The sequence below is a fragment of the Natrix helvetica genome, assembly GCF_964273705.1.
Source record: "Natrix helvetica genome assembly, chromosome: 3".
Classification (NCBI taxonomy): Eukaryota; Metazoa; Chordata; class Lepidosauria; order Squamata; family Natricidae; genus Natrix; species Natrix helvetica.
Genome location: NC_138549.1, coordinates 35,963,004 through 35,983,242, shown reverse-complemented (window position 1 = coordinate 35,983,242; position 20,239 = coordinate 35,963,004). Strand labels below are relative to the sequence as shown.

The 20,239-nt window shown below is 37.0% G+C and overlaps 1 protein-coding gene across 5 annotated transcripts in view; it reads right to left on the bottom strand.

The window, feature by feature from the left end:
• The window catches only part of TBC1D8 (TBC1 domain family member 8), a 47,767-nt gene extending 37,072 nt beyond the window's left edge, over positions 1-10,695 (bottom strand). The window contains exons 1-2 of one of the 5 annotated variants that reach the window (XM_081946006.1): positions 9,652-10,695; positions 1,163-1,318 (exon numbers count right to left, since the gene is read on the bottom strand). In XM_081946006.1, the coding sequence (XP_081802132.1) occupies positions 1,163-1,318; positions 9,652-9,778 (283 nt within the window). In that variant the 5' untranslated portion in view covers positions 9,779-10,695. Of the gene's footprint in view, positions 1-1,094; positions 1,129-1,162; positions 1,319-9,137; positions 9,184-9,651 lie in introns of those variants that run through there. The other 4 variants (XM_081946007.1, XM_081946008.1, XM_081946009.1 and 1 more) reach the window with 4 other exon arrangements.
• Positions 10,696-20,239: the final 9,544 nt, after the last annotated feature.

Below are 20,239 nucleotides of genomic sequence, written 5' to 3'. Positions count from 1 at the left end.
ATTCTGAACCAATCAGTATTAAAGTTTGGAAAAGAAAGGAGGCAGACTAAGGAGGAGGATGAAATACAAGGCAGAATTCAATAAGGTGAATGTTTGTACAAGATTATCAAGCTTTCTAATTGTTCACCCTAAAAAAGAAACTGAATCACATCAATAAACTGGTAATAAAAATCTCACAGCTTTCTCAATACTAGGGAAAACACTATTAACTGCAAAAAAGAAAAATAAACAAAGCTGCACTCTGCTAATCAAGGAATATGTTGGGGTGTTTTTTGGGGGGGGGATCAGCACTTGAGTTATACATCTACATTTTTTCCATTTTAATGTTACAAACAAAAGGACTCAATCTTCAAATTTTAAGTACTGACTTTTTAAAGTGTCTACAATTCCTCTACCAAGCAGCAAGAAAGAATGTTAAGATCTTTACAATGTTTTTCTCATCTTCTTAGAATTAGCTGCCTGTGAACAGAAAAAAGCAAGAAAAAATTTCCTTCCTCACACTTCCAACAGCAGGGTATCCACCTACTCACATCTTTTAAGGATTGAGGAATTTTATTCACCACCGCCCCCACCACAACAAAGAATGCAGGAGCAACACTATATATACACACAGTCTACTCAGAATTGAAACTGAAAACTGCTGCTCTGAAAATCAAAACAGGATCCAGGTGACAATCCCTATGCAGTTTTGTGGAAATGCATCCAATCACATTTCAATTTTGTGTATTCTCAACAATATTGTTAATATTGTTAATATTTTATTCACACCTACACACAGCATACAAATAAATGCATACACACATATGTATTTGCTAAATATTTAAAAGTTGCCACCCCCTCCCTCATTTGTAGAACAGGGAGACCATAGTAGAGTATTTTTTAATTGTTAGAAAAAAAGCAAATAATGCATTTGAGTTCCAGTATGAAAAGCCATGCTCATGTCTTTTAGTTTCCACAATGGCATAATTAGAACATTTAATACTGGGTCATCCACTCTTAATATTATCCAAACCTGGAAACATTACAAAATATGAAAATTGTTAATTATGGCTTACCCAAACAGTAGTGTTACTTATTTCACACAGTAATATTACCTTCAACTTTCTTTGACATGCAAATCACAGCATGCTCAGAGTTCACTTTTGTGTGATATATGACTCACCAATGGCAATGGCCCAGTAAAGTTCTGATCCATTCAATAACTCACCACATGCAATGGCAGAATAAGTAGGTGATCCTGGTACTTGTAGCAAAATCCGAAATGGAGCAACACGTGCATTAGAATCAAGTACAGCATCCAGAGCTCCTACTAGACGACCTACACAAATATATAACAGGAGGAAAAGGATAGTTGAAAAATAGGCTTCACTCGCAATGTATGTCAATCAACTTGCAGTCATCCACTTTCGAACTGCTGGGTCGGCAGAAGCTGGAGAGTGTAGTAGGAGCTCATCCTGCCCTGCAGCAGCAATGAGGTCTCGAATGCAAGCCTGCCAGTACAGATGACACAGGCCAATTCCAATGGGCTGAGACGGTCTCTCAAGTAGCCTGGACCCATGCCATGAAGGGCTTTAAAGGCGATTACTAACATCTTGAATTGCACCCGGATGCAGACTGACAGCAAATGCAGCTCACGGAGCAGTAGTATTAAATGGGCCATTCTTGGGGCTCCAAGAACTGCCCGTGCTATTGCACTCTGCACCAGCTTGGGCTTCAAATGTTCTTCAAGGGTAGCTCCATGTAGAGCGCATTACAGTAGTTCAGCCATGAGATGACTAGGGCCTGAATGACTGAGTACAGGGACTTGTGATCCAGGAAAGCCACAACTGGTGCACAAGCTGAAGTTGAGTAAAGACTGCCTGGTCTTTGAAGAGGAATCACAAGTCCAGGAGAACCCCCAAATTGCGGGGCAGGTATATTATTTATTAATTATATTGCTCATAAGCACTGTTTAATGGAGAAAAAAGTGGGAAAGAGTTTTTGCAACACAGAGCTTTCCCAAAGAGAGAGGCCCAGATTAAGAGACTTTGTAGTGCTGAGTTGAATATACCTAGTAGGTTAAAAAGTTACAGCTTTAGTTCAGCAGGATTCTGTCCACTAGGTGTGAGCAAATAAGGACTGAACTAGGTTGGACTTTCCTGTGTTGTCTCTGGGCTTGGTTTGACACTAAGGTCTTATATCTAACAAGGATAGAGGTCTGGAATGGGCCAAATATCTAAAATAGGTTTCAATATATAACTAAAAAGAAAATGAATGGCATAGATGAGATGAAGCAATATTGTTGAAAGTATTATTTACTTCAAGAAAATAATACAGCATCTATTACAAGAAATCTTAGTGCCAAACAAGAGTTGTCAATTTATTTAAGTAGGGTAGGAGAATCAGTACCTCAATCTGCATGAGCCTACGACTTGTATATGAAAATGAAATTAAACAACTCTTAACAATGAATCCAATAGAGAATATCACATATGCGTACTTCTTGTTTCATACTGTGTTCAATTCCTCTTTCACAGCTGAATTTCTGGTCTCATAATCCAGTTCCTTGTTTTGCTTTAACCTTTCCATCACATTTATTTAATATATAACAAACAAAACAAACTAAAACAAACAAATGAGTTCTACACTGTAAATACTAAATTCATCTTTAAATTTATTTATTTTATCTATTTTAATGTCTGTTCTACAATTAATTTCAACACAGTGATTTTTTTTTTAAAAAAGAGTAATGCAAACTAAATATAGAACATCTCAGTTGTTGACAAGCACCTGGATAGTCCCAGCTGGGTTCAGAAGCCAAGCAATGTGGGATTTTTTAAATAATTGGATGTAAAACTTCCGTAATCCACACTGTCAACAGGAGTTGTAACAAAAACATTGTTAAAAATCTCATAACAAAAACCTACATCCTAGTAAATACCAGCCTAATATAGAAACTGATGAAGATAACCCATAACAACCAAGAAATATCAAATCATAAAAGAAAAACAGTGGTAGATGAAAAGCAGTGGGCCCATTCTCCCATGCTTCTGTGGATATTTAAAAATACATAAACCTAATATATCTCTTCATCCAATTGCATTATTATCAGGAAGCCCAATATACAACATAGCTACTTACAAAACAGCTTGGACATCTCACAGAGGGGAACAAGTATTCTATCGACTCCCCTTCAGAAAATCAAAGATCCAACAATAGAAGAATAGGAGATTATGGTTTCATTCGATGTCATAGTACTATTTATATCCATAGACATGAAACTACTAAAAGAATCCCTGTCAGCAGCACTACACAACACATCTAACTAATCAAGTACACTAAGATCAAAATACTCAGAATCATGGATTTCATCAATTTCTGCCTCACTATCTAGTTTCAGTTTGATATACAAATATACCAACGGATCAGAGGAACACTCATGAAATGACCATTTTTGGGAGTTATAGCAGACACCATAATACAGCATGTAGAAACTATAATTCTCCCACTTACACTGCCAAAAATATGGATCTGTTGTGTAGATAACTTTGTCTTTATAAAAAAACAGAAACAACAGAATACAGAGGAAACAATCAACATCTGCAAAGGAATAAAATCCACAAGGGAAGACGAAAACAACACATTCCCTTCCTGGATATCCTCATCAGCAGAGGAAATGGTAGCAAATCAGAAACACAGATCTATCAAAAAACCATCCACACTAACCAAATGCTCCGTTACCAAAGTAACAACTGAAACTCCCACAGGAGAATCTGTGTAATAACAGTATTCAAATGAGCATTAATGCACTGCAATTGCATTAAGAATACAAAAAACAAAACAAAAACAGACTGCTTATACAACATCTTGCAACAAAATGGATACCCATGCAATTTTATCAAAAAGTATCTGATCATTCAAGTCACAATAGCACAACTAACACATTAAAAGGATAATACTGCCATACATTAAAAACATCTCAGAAACAACTAAAACACTAGTATAACCAGAGTATCACTGTAGCACAGAAACCAACTAAAGCCCTGCAAAACAGCTTTAACATCTTAAAGATCCTGTAGCTCAAGAAGAAGAAGAAAAAAAAGAAAAAACACACTTCAAACACACAATGGAAGGACAGGAACAGCCACTACAGGTAGTCCTTGATATACAGTATGACTGTAATGAAGCCTGGCCATTGGAGTTAAATGTCAGAGGGGTCATAAAACCCAATCTGATTTTTGCAATGGTCATTAGCCATGTTTGTTATGAGAGGATTTTGCTGAAAAATGGAGGTATCTTCCATGTTTATCAAAGCCATCATAAAATGTAGTCATCTGACTGTGGGACATTACAAATGTCTTTAAATGGAATCATGTTGCTGAGCGATTGAAGTGCAGTCATGTGACTGTATTTTCAACCATCGGAACTGGGTTATAACTCTTTTTCAGATAGGTTGGAACTTTGAGTGGTTGTAGGACAGACAGGCAAGAGACTATCAGAGCGCATCCATGAACACCAATATCCATCAGAAAACATGATGAAAACTCTTAATTTCACAAGGTATGGACAGACTTAGCTATCGTTTCAACTGAGAAGCTGTGAACATCCTAGATCAAGGTAAATCTAAAAAAAAATGCTAGAGAATTCCTGGAAGCCTGACACTCAGACAAATCAGCCATCAACAGGTACATAGAACTAAACATTAGATAATTAAAATATCTAAAAAAGAAACAAAAAGACCAGAACAAGCTCATCAGCAATCAACGCCTAGATGAGTAGGATTAACCCAAGATTAACATCAGATCAAGCAGTAAACACCAGCCTAATCAAATACCTACCAAGAAGAAAACAATACACATACTAATACAGCAAGCTGCTGTATATAACATAACTGAAGATGTTACCTAGTCTGGTAATGAAATATCTGCAAGCAAAGGACCAAATTCAGAGAGCACCAAAGATTTCACAAATCAAGAAGCTTGAAGGCAATTTGATTTTATTTACATGGAAAATATAAAATGTAAAGACTCATAAAGAAGATGATTTCATAAAAATTGTTATATAAATTACTATTCTACCAAGGCCAACAATGGAAGAGGAATTAGGTGCCAGATGGCATAACCAATATCAAATTCCCTCTAGGTGAAGTGAAGTAGACGACCGGCCAGTCTGTTGCCTGGGCTGAAGCAACTGTCAATTAACAGTTTGTGCAACTGAAAGGAAATTTCTGTAAGATGTGCAAATCAGGAAATAATCAGGAAATAAGTCTTGCTAAATTCCCCTAAATACCCATGCGGAGGATTGTAGCTATGTCTTTACAGTGTAGCTGCTATATAATACTGCTTGTACAAGTAATTTTTCATAGTTTTAGTCAAATACGGTTTCTAAACTTTGTCCTTACTCTCTGGGACATTTGGAATGGAGAGCTGCTGCTGTACTCAGAAAAGAAAAAAGGAATTCTTAAAGTAAGAATGTCCTTTCACTAATATTAAAATGGGAAATGCTATTTATTTATTTATATACTGCATTTAATGTTTTCATAAATATCTCAAGGCAGTAAATATAGCTAACACTCCTTCCTCTTCATATTTTCCTCACAGCAACAAACCTGTGAGGTGGATTGGGTTGAGAGACAATTAAAGGATCCTATTCACCTAGCTGACTTTTATGCTTAAGGCGAGATTAGAACTCACTTTATATTTGTACAATCTTTCCTATGACTCTTCCTGAAATAGATTATTTTGCAAGACAGGACATATCTTTAGCAGATAATAGTCATGAATCCGAAGGAAAACTTAATTCATAAATAATTTTAGTATGATCAAAAAGTTTTACGCTTTAAAAAAAAAATCAAAATAATATTTTAAAATCCAAGCTATTAAGAGCAGAAAATCTGGGAGGTCTCCACCTTCTGAGTGTGTTAACACATACAAAACAATTCTTACTTTTAAAAAGGGAATCTAATTTGTACTGCTTACTGATTCATTCACCTATCTGCAGCAAAAAAAAACCTCTAACATCAAATTTCTTTTCATATACAAACTTTAAAGATTCCTCTATGATTGAATATCTTTCCATATGCTTATTTTAGGTGCTTTGAATCAAGAGGTTAGGGAACAGCAATCAAACTCTTAGCATTGCCAGCTGTCACTCTACCCTCCCCACTTTTTACAGCCTGGTAAATGTCCTGCCGATTGAAAATGGTGGAAAAGGTTATTTAGTAGAGAGAAGCTGAACAGCATTATACTATTGTTGTGGGTTTTTTTAAAAAAAGCCTGTGATATTTGCTTCATCATTTGCACTGACTTCTAAAGATGATAGCCGTATTTGCATGTTTATATCTTGATTGAATATGCATAAAACCTCTCTACTGCTCCTTTTGTAACAAACCCAAACTTTTTAAATTAATCAGTTTCCCATTTTTTCCCTAAACTGTTGTTAACTGTTAGTAATTTTTGAATAAGTCAATACACTTCAACATAGTTTCAGATTGGCTTGTTATCTTGCTTGTTCCTAAACCATGGCTTCCCAATTTGGATTAACTTAATTAAAGTCTTCTTGGGCTATTTGTCTGCTTGCATAAAGGCACAGGGGTCGTGATGTTTTCCCCTTCGCGGAGCTGGAGTGGGTGTGGCCTATGCGTGATGCATTCGGCCCACGGGTCGCCAGTTTGACACCCCTGCATAAAGGGATTGCTAAAACATTTATCTGAATACAGTAGTGAAATATTGAAAAGTGTGGCTAGATAAAGAATGGATAAGTATTTTCATGCTTTATTTCTGGGTCATATACAGGTAGTCCTCGACCTATGACCACTTTTGAGCCCAAAATTTCCATTGTTAAATAAGACAGTTGTTAAGTCAGCTGTGCCCCATTTTACAACCTTTTGGCCATGGTTGTTAAGTGAATCATGTGGTTGTTAAGCAAATCTGGCTTCCTCAATTGATTTTGCTTCTCAGAAGCTGTCTAGAAAAGTTGCAAATGGTGATTATGTGACCCCCCAGGACAGTGCAATCAACTGTGACCATGGGGATGCTGCAACAGGTCATAAATCAGTTTTTGTAGTGCTCTTGTAACTTCGAACAGTCACTATTTACAAATGGTCATAAGTTGAGAACTACCTCTATGTTTTATATACATATATGCATGCATGCTTTTTCACATCAGCCAGCAATTGTCCTGTGCCTTGTTTTCATTTGTATATTATCATTCTGAATGGATGGAAAGGAGTTGCTATATAAAACCAAATGACTCTTAGCTGAGATTGTACCTGAGAAGTCTAAAAATATAGATTTCAATTATCCTAAAATAATAATTGGGATGAGAAGTCTGACCTTTCAGGATGATCTGAATTGAGTTGACATTACTTTCATTGCTAAGGATGTGCTTATAATAATAATAAAAAAGGAAAACACTTCCCTGAATGATTGGTTGAAATAATAATGGATTTGTTTACATAAAATTTAAAGATATAACAAAGACCTGAAACATTTACTAGAAAGCTGATAAGCAACAGATTCTAGAGATTTGAATTGCAATATTGTTCTTGTTTTAGAGTCTAGGAAATATTAAACATACGATATTTTGCTGAAAAGAATAATTATATCTGATATAAATAATCTGCAGAAAAATATGAGAAACCTGATAATATAACTAAAGAAGTGATGTAGAATATGGAATCATCAGAAACAGTGAAAGCTGAAAATAAATAAAAAATTATCACTTCCATCTCAATGTTAACATTTTCCTATTGCTTAATATTAGCACATGGTATTTATAAGTATATTGTTAATATATTCTTTTTGCTACCAGGACAAATAGGGATTTCTTTATTAGTAAAGATATCAGATAGAATAAATAGGAAAGCTGGATAGATGTAGCCAAGTGGGTATTACAAGTGGCTTGAAAGGATCAATGAAATTTGAAAACTTCAGTTTTGAAATCCACAGACTATCACTTCTATATCTGGAATTGTATTTTAATTATAAGTATAGAGGTAATTTGGCTACTGAAGTATACTGTAGAATTATTACTACTTATATTTGAGTAATAAATTCAAAGTGCAAAATTGTATTTTTAATAATCAGGACAAAATTGACACTTCTAGCTTAGGAATTTCTGGTGTTTTCAGCATAGTTAATTCATAGAGGTACACTGTGTTCAAACATCATTGTTAAGTCATAATGAGATTTGTCTGGCTTTGACGTATACTATACGGATCAAACATCATTAAAATAAGAGCGCAGTTTAATAATTGAACCTAACTAAAATATATATTGAAACTGGTTTATAGACAAAAGAAAATGCAGGTAAGTTAGTGAATAACTTATTTCACAACTAGTTGGCTGGCTGTGAACCAAGTCATTGTGGATTCTTAGTGACCACACAATTATGTAGAAAACTATCATGCCATCATTGTAATAAAATAATTGTCAACAATATTAAAAATGATGGAACAGTTTGTTTCTGCAATTAGCATACTGCAGATAGTTTCACCATGACTATTCTGAACCATGACTGTTGTAGCAGTTAAATAATAAATATTATTTAGTACATTATTATTAAGATGCATATTTTCAGATATATTTGAACTGCTTTGTTGAAGAATATTTTTGTAATCTCCAAGCAAAATCAATTAAGAAAAAGTGCTTATATATATTTGTTTAAAATAAATTTCTATATCAATAATTATACCTTCAAAACCTATACTAGAAGTTATAGAAATGAATGTCAGATTTACTTAAGTTTAGTATTTAAAAACGGTGTATCCATTGCTCTACTGTATAGGTGGTGGAGAGGTTTACATATGGTAATTCTTGAAAATGTTTACCTGCTTTGTTCCATGCTACAACCCATCTTAAATACAGCTATTATTTCCGTCCAAATAGTTTCAAGTTCAATTTCAAGTTCTCTCTCCAATTTCCCTCCTTTTCCCCCTCAACAGCTGTGAGGTACCCAAACAACACATCCTAGATTTTATGTTTTAGTGTCTTGCAAGAATCAGATTTTCAGAAACCACAAAGTTTTCTTTTATATTCTGTGTTTTTACAAATGGACTTTACACTGCGAGGCAGTATAGACAGACAGAATTAGGTATCTATACCATCCCCAACCCACCCGCCTCCTTCGGAGGAAAAGGAAAGCCACTATTTACAGACCAAGCCTAGGAAAAGTATTCCGCTTCGACATTCTTTTGCGGGGTTTCCTGGCGGAGTCTGCCTAAGCAGGGGCTTCTTTTTCCTCCTGCTCTCCTTTCCCACTTTGGGCACAGGAGCGGCGGCCTTTCCCTCCTCATCCTCCGCGGAAGTTCCTTCCTCCGCCTCCGCCTCGCTGCCCCTCAAGAGGGCGTCGGGATGTACACATGGGGAGGCAGCAGAAGCTCTCTTGCGGCACCTCGAAGTCCAGGAGACCCCTTGGTGGGACAGCAAGGGAAGCCCGATGGGCCTCCCTCTGGAAGAGGGCGAAGGAATGGGGTCGTCTTCCCACCACCCGCTCCTCTTGCACCTGAGGGGTTCACAAGCAACTCCTACGCCTTTCCCTGTAGGTTTGTGTGCGGCTGCCTGGAAGGACTCGTCCTCCCTCCGCCTCTCCACCCAGGGCCCGGTTCTGCCCCTTCCCTCCCCAGTCCGGCGGGATCGGCCGAACGACACCCCCCCCCCGGGAGATCCGTACCGGTGAACCGACCGCTACCGTCGCCGTGTCCCCGCCGGCGCTGCAGTACGAAGTAGCCGCTATTTTTCTGGGTCACCCAGAGCTTGAGGGCGTTTTTCAGGAGCACCTCCTCGGGCTTCAGCCACATCTTCCCGCCGAGCTGTAGCTCGCCCCGCTACCAGGATCACATCGCCCGCCACCGCTCCAGCTGCGTCCACGAGAGAGAAAGCGAGAGAGCGGTTCAGTCCCTCTCCCTGCCTCCCTCCGCCCCGGGTCCGGGGGAGGAGCCGCCGCTCCGGGTCTTTCCCTCTCGAGGGGATGGACGCTCCTTGCCCGGAAGGCTGCCTGGGAGAGCGAACGAGGCGCTGTTCTGGATCGATCGGGCTACAGCCGAAGCGGCCCGGTCGCCTTTCCACCCCCCGCCCCCGTAGGTGCGCCTCCGCCTGAGAGAGAGAAGTCTGGCCTCCGCGGAGGGGGAACAACGAAAAGAGCCCGCCTGGGTGGTTCGTCTACTAGCCGACTGAGAATAGGCCAGGCAGAGCTTCCACGCAATCTTGCCTGCTGTCCCAGGGGATAAACCTCTTGGAAACAAGGTTTGGTCGCACCCAGTAAAGAGCGACTCTGAACACGGGTAGAAAACAGCTTCCTTTCCCTTCCCTGGGATTCAGCTCTTAACGATCGGGAGAAGAGTGGGAGAGCTCTTCTTTCCCAAAGTCAGGAAGGTGTTTTATCAAATGGTTGTCATACTTCTTGGTTAAGAAATGAACCACTGGGAATAGGATCATTATAATCAGGAACTTAAATTTCCTGATTCAATAGATTTTTCCATATTCGTATTAGTGATTCAGATGGATTATCTGTTGTGTATACTAGAGGAGGAGTTTAAAAAGAGAGACTGTGTCACTAACAGTAAGAAGAAATAGTGAGGGCCAGGCTCAGAAGTCCCAAATGGCCAACCAACCCACATCAAGAAATTGCGTCTGCAATAGATCAATACTCGAACCAAGATGATAAGTATGAATGTTGGAAATAATAAGTAAAGTTATTGAAATTATTAGCAGGGAAACATTGTAAAAAAATTTCAACCGGACTGCATTTTATATGGTGGGAAAAGCTTGCAAAAACAACATGATTAAAAATGTTGTGGCAGTTGGGGCAGAGTCTTGGAAGTTGGTGACCACTCCATTCTAAGTTCTGAGATCAGTTCAGCTTGTACCTGTCAATGCATGTAAACATGTATTATATGCAACAGAAGGAGAGACCAGGGGGATACAGATGCAGACAGACATATTAATTTAGTTACATGGAAGAAAACAGAGATCCAATTTACAGTTATTGCTGGTAAAGGGTTTGGGAAGAAGTTCAGAAGAAGCCAAGCTGGGCATGCTTCTGCCCACTCAAAAGCAGCTCAGGGCTGTATCTGATTGTCTGTCAGCAGGATGACTTTGCAGAAATCGAAAAGAATGAGGCCAAATTTGGGATGGTGTGAGAAGCCAAAAAAAGGAAGAATTCAAAAGTTTGCTAGATCCAGGGAAAGACTGCAGTGGGAAAAGATCGGGGGAGGGGGGATCCTTCAGTGCATCTCTATAGAAGTTGGTTGGGGAATTCTTGAAGTTGAAGTCCACACATCTTCAAGTTGCCAAGGTTGAGAAACACTGGTATCATATTGGAATACCTATTCCATTCTGAAGTCCCTTCTTTCCATGTAATCTAGATTGGAGCTGCTATTAAGAGGTTAAGAATGTCCTACTTTGTTTAAATATAACATTCTATTTAAATAAAAATACCCCAAATACTGTTTGTATTTTAAATCAACATATACCTAGTTACATATGCACACATTATTTTTACTAACTCCCCCCGCCCCAAAAAAGATGTTGACATGGTTTATGCAGTGCTTTAGATGCTTCAAAAGCATAAAGAATTGCAAATGTCCCACCTATCTACTCCTTAAAGCAGTAGAGCCTTTTCCAGACTTGGGGGGAAGGGGGATTCCAAGAATTTTGAGAATATGGAATAAGAACTCAAAATGTCTGCTGAGAGAGCTTGCATTTCCCAGCACATTTGCCACTGAAAGACATGATTGGTTATAGATTTCTACCTGCCATTCTCTTCATTGCTTTTTCCATGAGATTCTTACCTGTACTTGCGTTTGTCTTTTTTTCTAGAAAGGGAAATTCATTTCCACATTAAGTATTAAGTTGCAAACATGTGTAATTTGTGTGTCTATGTGGGATTAACACTACGGTAACTTTTGAAAATAAAATAAATTCTGGAAGCTGAACTTCTGCTTTATATCATATTAACTTCCCACTTTTAAAATCTGAAAATATTTATCTGTAAATGTCAGTAGCCTACAATTACCGGGGGTGGTAGCAGTAGGAGATGTCCTTAAGAAAGAATAGGATTTTTGAAATAACATTTATCTCAGTTACTTTTTACCCCCTGAATGCTTACATAGTATTGCCTTTTTCATAGATTGTTCTGACCATGGATAATTTTAATTGCGCTTCTCTTAGCTGCCTTTTGAGCTGCAGTGCCTCAAACAATAAACAGTAATTAATCATTTGTTTGTTTGTTTATTATCATATTTAGAAACTGCCCATATCCTTTAAAGAGGGATCCTGGGTGGTATACAGATAAAAAAAACAAAGTATTAAAACATAAAAAAGTGAATATAAAACTTTAAAATAGGGCAAGAATAGTTTAAAACATGACATTAAAAGTTAATTAAAAGGCAGGGGGAAGAGTTTCAGGGTACTAACCAGCCCCAAGGGTGCATTCTCTTCTGTGAGCCCCAGGCAAGCTGGCAGAGCCAGGTGTTTAGATATGTTTGAAATGCCAGGAATTGGGAGCCTGCCTTGCCTGGGTGGGTGGGGGAGAATATTCTAAATGGGGGTGGGGGGGGGCAACGACAGAGAAGGCTGTCTTCTTGGACCATGCCAGTGTGTGAATAACTGACTGACAGGTCCGCAGCATATCTTTCCTGCTTGACCAGCTAAAATAGCCTGATGTGATGGGGCAAAGATGGTCCCTAGTAGCCTGAAGGCATTGCCATGTAGAACTTTGAAGTTCATAACCAACATCTTGAATTGGCCCCAGAAACACACTGGCTCACATAATAAAGGTGTTACATCCGCCATTCTTTGGACACCTAAGATTCCTTGGGCGTCCACATTTTGTACAAGCTGAAGTTTCTGGTTACTTTTCAAGGGTAGCCCTATGCATTGCAATAGTCCAAACTGGAGATGATAATAAATGTGATTACATCATAGTTGTGAGTAAAATCATTATGTTTACATTACGATACTTTTTGTCTTTCTCACAACAGCTGCTCATGGAGTTATTTTACTTGAGATCTCCAAAAACATTCAAGATTAGTTCGGTCCATAACTCCATTGGTGTTTATGTGAAGTGAGGATATTTTTTACACAAATGTGGCATTTTCCCTATCCATTTATTTTTTCTCTTTTTACTGCTTTAATTAGTAAGCAGCAGGAGGGAATTAAACATGCAGATGGTTGGCCTCATGCTTGGAAGGATCCCGCCTATTTCTTCAGACGAAAAGATTATTATAGTATTCTAAAAGGATAACCAAAGGCTACACATTTTGTGTCCTATGATTTTGATTATGTTTTTTCTTAGAACATTAATATGCTATTGAGTTGTTAACTAGAGGCCTTCTACAAACATATTGCATAGTTTTGCGGTAGAAGAGGCTCCAGCAGAGTGATAGCTGTTGTCAGATGAATATTTCTGAAGTACAAGGCTGTGTTAATTTTGCTACTGAGGAGAAAACCTAATGACTTTCCCTCCCCTTAGCCCTTAAGGTGCTTCATTATTCATTTATTCAGTCCTACATTCAATTGTTATGTTATTTTAAGTGACCTTTATTTTGCTAATTCATTATTTAAACAGCATCCTTATCATTCTCCTAAGTTCATATCTAAAAAATATGAAGTGTGTTCATATGTAAAATATGCAGTTTTGGGGCACTTAATTTGCTCAAAGATATGAATAGAAACTGAAAACTGAAAGTTTGCTACAATGACTCCTTTCCAATAAAATTTAAAGCACTCTAAATTATGCTTACTTTTGTCTCATAAATTAACAAGTAACTAGCATTTTTTCACATTTCTCCTTACAAAATAAAGTAATTATTTGAAACACATCCAGACTAGTTGTAGCATGATCAATTGATTTCAAAGCTTGTCTTTTTTCTTTACTTTTGTATTCTTTGTTTGGGATAATTTATACATACATACATACATACAACAAATTATATTAGGAAGCATCAATTTAGGAAAATGTTGAAAGCAGATGATTACTTTAATGGCAACTTTAAAAGCCTCATTTCATACAGCCTCGGAAAGATAATATAAACCATTGCTGTATTTTACCAGGAAAGCCCCATAGACAGATAAGATAAAATGACTGATAATATAGTTTCATATAATGGGCCCCTTGGATAAGATAGACTCAATGTGCTATTGAGGAAGAGCTGGGACTCTTTTAAAGTGCTAAAGGTATTTATGACGTAGCAAGATTAAAACCTTTGGAATGTTTAGTTGCTGAAGTTGCCAGGCAGGAAAGAAATCCAAAGTTGCAGAGATAGATTTAGAGTGAGAACACAGAATGTAAGAAGCACGGATTCAAGAGCACTTTGAAATATGAAATGAATAGACCACATGTTGAAATTTTAGACATTAGTGAATCAAAGTGGCTTGGAATTGGACAGTTGTGCCTGTCAATCTCACTCACGAAAGAGAAGGAAGAAGAGAAGGAAGAATTAACGTTGTTTGCATAATCAGGAAGGATATAGCAGTAACAGTAACCAGAACTTCGTCACAATGTAACCAATAACCAAACAATATTAATTAGACTGCTGATGATCCTTTAGTATCACAGTCAGTCTTGGAACTGACAATGAAGATAATGAAGTGGTGAATAAATTCTGCTTCTAGGATCCATCATCTTAAAAAATCAGAAGACAAGAAATATTCTGCAAACTTCCAGATTAAGAATATAATTTTGATTTTTATGAATCAACTGTAGTTGGTTGGTGTTGGCACATATGCTATGTCAAAACCAAGCAAACCACATTATGGTTTCGCCTCGTGTCATACAACCTATTTACCTCAACTACAGTCCGCTACTTACAAACCGATGAGGTAATACTGAGTTGTAAACTGAAGTTATTCCAATATGATACAGCAGGACAGTTGAATCCTCCCTCCCCTTTACAGTTTACATGTAGTAAATCATGGGTCCCATTCAGCTTCTTTCTTGCACTTTGATTAGGGATATTTCTATCCATTTATCTTATTTCAACTTTCTGTTTTAGAATTTAAATAGCATAAATTGTATACGCTTTAGGCCTATTCGTTGAATAAGAACTGTCTCCCAGATATCAACTCCTGCTTTATATACCTTTCATTATAGAATTCAGATGGATTCTGAGCGCTTAGAGCAGGGGTGTGGGACTCTGGCCTTTTTACAATCTGTGAACTTCAACTCCTAGAATTCTGTAAATTCTGTAAAAGAGCCAGAGTTCCCCACCTGTCTTAGAGAAAAATCACCATTTTTTGTTTTATCAAAATGTACATCCTTCTATTGTTTCTACAGTAAAAAGATCTAAACTATTCTCTTTAACCCTACTGATGATGGAGAAAGAATTACCGTGTTACGGGATCAGTATTTAATATAGGTGACATATCATCATCATCATGTGCAGTTTTATATAGATGAAATTCCAGCTGAAAGTTTATATTTGTGAATGTGACTGACAGCTTGCTTAAGATTGACAAAAGCTGCATATAAAACAGACATCGACTTTTGTGTATATTTTCCTTCTAGGTGATTTAATATTAGGCAGTAATCAACTGATGTCTAAAGCTTGCTTGTCTCCCTGTAAGGGCAATGTCTGAGTTCAACCCGTTTGGCAACTTCCACTACAGCTGTCTGGCATAGATTCTGCTGAATAGGCTGAATGGATGATAATCAGTAAAGTAGCCTGTTACACTTCTATAAATAGGAATACTAAGTCTGATCTTTTGGAATTCCATCAGTGCTATCAATATACATAAAAAGCAGTCTGAACAGTAATTGACCATTTAGGATTGCTTTTAATCAGCCCAGGAGGGACAGTCTATTCTGGCCACCTAAGCAGGTTTTAGCTGGCTGATCAGTCTTGATTCAGTTTCTATCATGTGGGAGGGTTTTTTTGCTGAGCACGTAGCTTATACAAGTGACTTTCTCATGTTGCTTATGGGATATGGCACTCTAACTGTGATTCAGAGGTAGAGCCAATCTCCAAAATAAAATAGAATTATGAAATTTGGCTGCTGAAATCAACTGCATTCATCTTTCCTTTAAAATACTTCTTTATTTTGTTGCTAACAGTTGCAGGTTATGGATGATGTGAATGGTAGTAACAGGCAGCAACCAGAACTTTCTCTATTTTAATTTAGCCATGATAAACTGGGGCTCTGAATTATATAAAAATATGTCTGGTAGTAACTGTACTTATTTATTATCTCCTGAAGTGATGATCAAAACACAAAATTACATCTGTATGTACATAATCATTTGAGTATAGGTCCTTGTGGTTGATATTTATTTTTCTTTAATTGCATGGTCTGGTTCTTTCTGCTGCTGCTTTCTTGTCTATATTTACAAATGGGCCACCATGTGAATTGTTCAAATAAATAAAATTTTCAGATAAATTTTGGATAGGGAGATGGATAGCATATAAATAAATAAATAAATAAATAAATAAATAAATAAATAAATAAATAAATAAATAAATAAATAAATAAATAAATAAATAAATAAATAAATAAATAAATAAATAAATAAATAAATAAATAAATAAATAAATAAATAAATAAATAAATAAACAAACAAACAAACAAACAAATAAATAAATAAATATAAATAGCAATTAAAATTTGATGTCTAACTGATTTGGGCATTGCCAAGTTGCAACAATTTGGATCCGAGCCTTGTATCTTCATGATGTTTATGTCAAATTCACGTGAATCCCAAAATAATATACACAATTCATTTTATCATTAACGCAAGGTTGCGTAATGGATAAGAAGAATGTGATCTTCTGGTTTCTTAAATATCTTTTAAGTGCATGCTACATCTTCAACCATCATATTATTCTATATCATTTCTCTACCTTGGAACATAGGACAGAGTGTTAATTTGGAAAATGAAATCTGGAAGAAAGTATTGCTAATGATTAATGCCTTTTCAGTCCTCTGGACCATGAAATCCGGGGGGGGGGGGGGGATCCCAGAATGATTTTGAGAGATGTATCCACTGGCAGATGTACTTGTTCCTTACTGCAGTGGTCTCAGCTGTATATCCCACTGATCTGCCACCTATTTCCCAATCTTCCCAGTGTGTTTCTTTCTCTTCCTCTCTCACTTATCTTTGCTTCCCCTCCTCCCACACTAATGCTAATCTTTGAATTTTTAATCTTCTTTCTCCCTTGCAATATCAAATGCATTTTCAGTATGTTTTATAGAAGACATATAACTACCCTGTTCCTCTGAAAATAAGACTTCCCCGGATAATAAGCCCAATTGGGCTTTTGAGCCCATGTGCTAAGATAAGCCCTCCTCCCAAAATAAGCGCTCCCCAAAAATATTGCAACACAGCAGCAGCCACGAGGTGACCACGCTTGACGCTTCCTGCACCTCAAAAATAATACCTCCCTGAAAATAAGACCAAGGGGGGTCAAAAGAAAATATGACCCTGTTTTATTTTTCGGGAAACATGATATTGCTCTGTTTATATAGGTCCAATACCTTCTTCACCCCACTAACTGATTACATAGGGATTTTGCCCTATAATGTTATGGTCAAATACATGAAATATTATCTTCTTATCCATTGTTTTGATGTCATTCTTTCTCCATTAAATTATGTTTATATGACTCCTTTTACGAAACATGTTGCATTCAGTTAGAATTTCTGTATGTTGCTGAGTATGGTCTCTTTCAAAACGGTAGCATTATGGGTTTAAATTGTGGGATGCTGCTAAAGCAAGGAACACACTATATTATATATATTTAAAAGTTTTGTAAGCAATCTAGAGTCGCCACTTGGTAAAATGGTTGGCATATAAATTATATATTTAAATTATTTAAATATTTAAAAACTTTTTTTAATCCTGTTTGTAAAATTGATTAAAAATGATGAAGCTCTAGCTAACATCTAAACCTGAGATCAATTAGCAAATGGCAATTCATAATATTTATGCAAATATTTACATCTAGGTGCTGATAAAGGAAGAAGGCAGAGTTTCCATATGGAATTAGGACAGAGAAATACCTATAAACTATGGTTACTTTTTAAATGTTACTTTGCATATTTGCATAATTGCATAAAATTAAGGGACTTGAAAACAGAGTCCTCTTTTGTGATATTATCAGTTATTTTAGAAACAAAAAATAAGGTTTATATCCATCTACTTCTTCTTTACTACAACACTATGAATTGGTATGTGTTTTTTATTCACATTTTAAACAGTGTAGATATTGCACTATTTCCCTTGGACAGCCGTTCTGTATGAAATCAATTCTGTTACTGCTGTGCTTCAGTCATAAAATGAGTTTCAGGAAATATACTATAGATTTTCTGGTGACAATTCTGGAGAGAAATAAACTGAAACCTCATATAGTTAAAGTGGGTGCCTTATAGCCAATGGTGGGTTCCGGATCCCATTGCAACCGGTACGGTTGCAACTGGGCCTGGCGTGCACCACATGAACGCGCTCAGCACGCACATGCGTACTTACCTCTTGCGATGCCTCCGTGACGCTCCAGCTGCTCAGCAGTGTTGTGCAGGCGCCGAAGAGCTCAATAAGGAACTCAGGTAGGCAGGTGGGCCCTCCGGAGCATCGTACCGGAACGGTACCCAGTGCTCCGGGCAGGCACCGGTATGCCCGTACCGCTTGCAATACACCACTGCTTAAAGCTCAGGGTTCGGGTAATCGATAAAATCATCTTAGATGAGATTTTAGTCTTCTATCATGATCAAACTCGTGAGACAATTTTAATTTCTTCAGCTATACAATATGATTCTAGTACAAATATTGAAAAATATTTTAAAATGGATATAGTACTTAAGGTAAAGGTTCCCGCGCACATGTGTGTTAGTTGTTTCCAGCTTTAGGGGAGGTGCTCATCTCCGTTTCTAAGCTGAGGAGCCAGTGCTGTCCAAAGACGTCTCTGTGGTCATGTGGCCGGCATCACTAAACGCTGGGCGCACGGAGCTGGGACAAGTAACGGGAGCTCACTCTGTTACATGGCATTAGGGATTCAAACCGCTGAACTGCCTACCTTCTGATCGACAAGTTCAGGGTCTAAGCCACTGAGCCACCGTGTCCCTCACATATAGTACTTAATATCTATTTATTATAACTTTTATATCTCCCAGAATTTATGAATCCTATGCCCTTTGGGATTAAATAGTATTGTGCAAATAGTGAGTGGTAGTAAATAAAAGAGAGTAAAAAAAATAGAAAAGACATACAATATTTAATCTTCTCAATTTACAGTATCACACTAGACTAGGCATTGCAGTTAAATCAACTGGGCTGCAGACTCTTGTTAATTTCTCTATCAAAAACCCCTACCTAGTACATTTATCAGATAATCCATTCCAGAATTTATATTCAGTTTCACAATGTCTTTTAAAAATTCCCTACTTTGATTTCCCCCTCTTTATTTTTATATTTAGTTTCACAATGTCTTTTAATTTCCTACTTTGAGTTTCCCTGTTTATTTTCATGTTCACTTTCACATATTATTAGCAAATTTTCTAGTTTGATTTTATATGCTTCATTTCTTCCTAACAGTGTAAAGTAAAACAAGTTATATTGTCTTTGAAATGAATTAAACTTGGCAGATGGATGTGATTTTTAATTTGACTTTTTTCAGTTAGACTTTTTTATCCAATATAAAACCATCAGATCTACACTTCTGTATCATAGTAGTGACAATGATTATTAGCCAAGATATAATTATCTCATTCTGAACAGACAAATGTGAGTTGTATTTTAATAATTTCAGTTGTATATTATGGGAAAAAATCCTGAAGATATGAAGGGATACATACTTCATCCAGACCCCAAAAGTAGTAGGAAGATGCATTCATTAATGCATTAATGAGACATTAAGGCATTCAAAGTACAAATTTTGTTTATTTTTGGATTTTATGCTTATGGGATTTGAACTAATTTTGCACTAGAGCACAGAACTAGTTTAAATCTTCCACAGAATCAAATGTGCAGATAATATATTCAGACCAGATAGCCATAAAAATATTTGTCTCAGCTTAACTATACATCAGATTTGCTTTAAATTAAATGGATAAAATAAGATAAAAACTCAGGATGAAATCAGAGAAATAAACTCTGTTAAATCTCACAGAATGTACCTGTTAACATAAAGGGAAAAGTCTCCTTGAACTGAGTTTGACTTGTGGTGACTTTATAAATACCTCTATGTAGATTTCTGGTAACACGTCCTGAAGTAGTGTTGTCATTGTCTTCTTGGGGTTTCCCTCCCCAATATTCAGATATAGTCTACAAT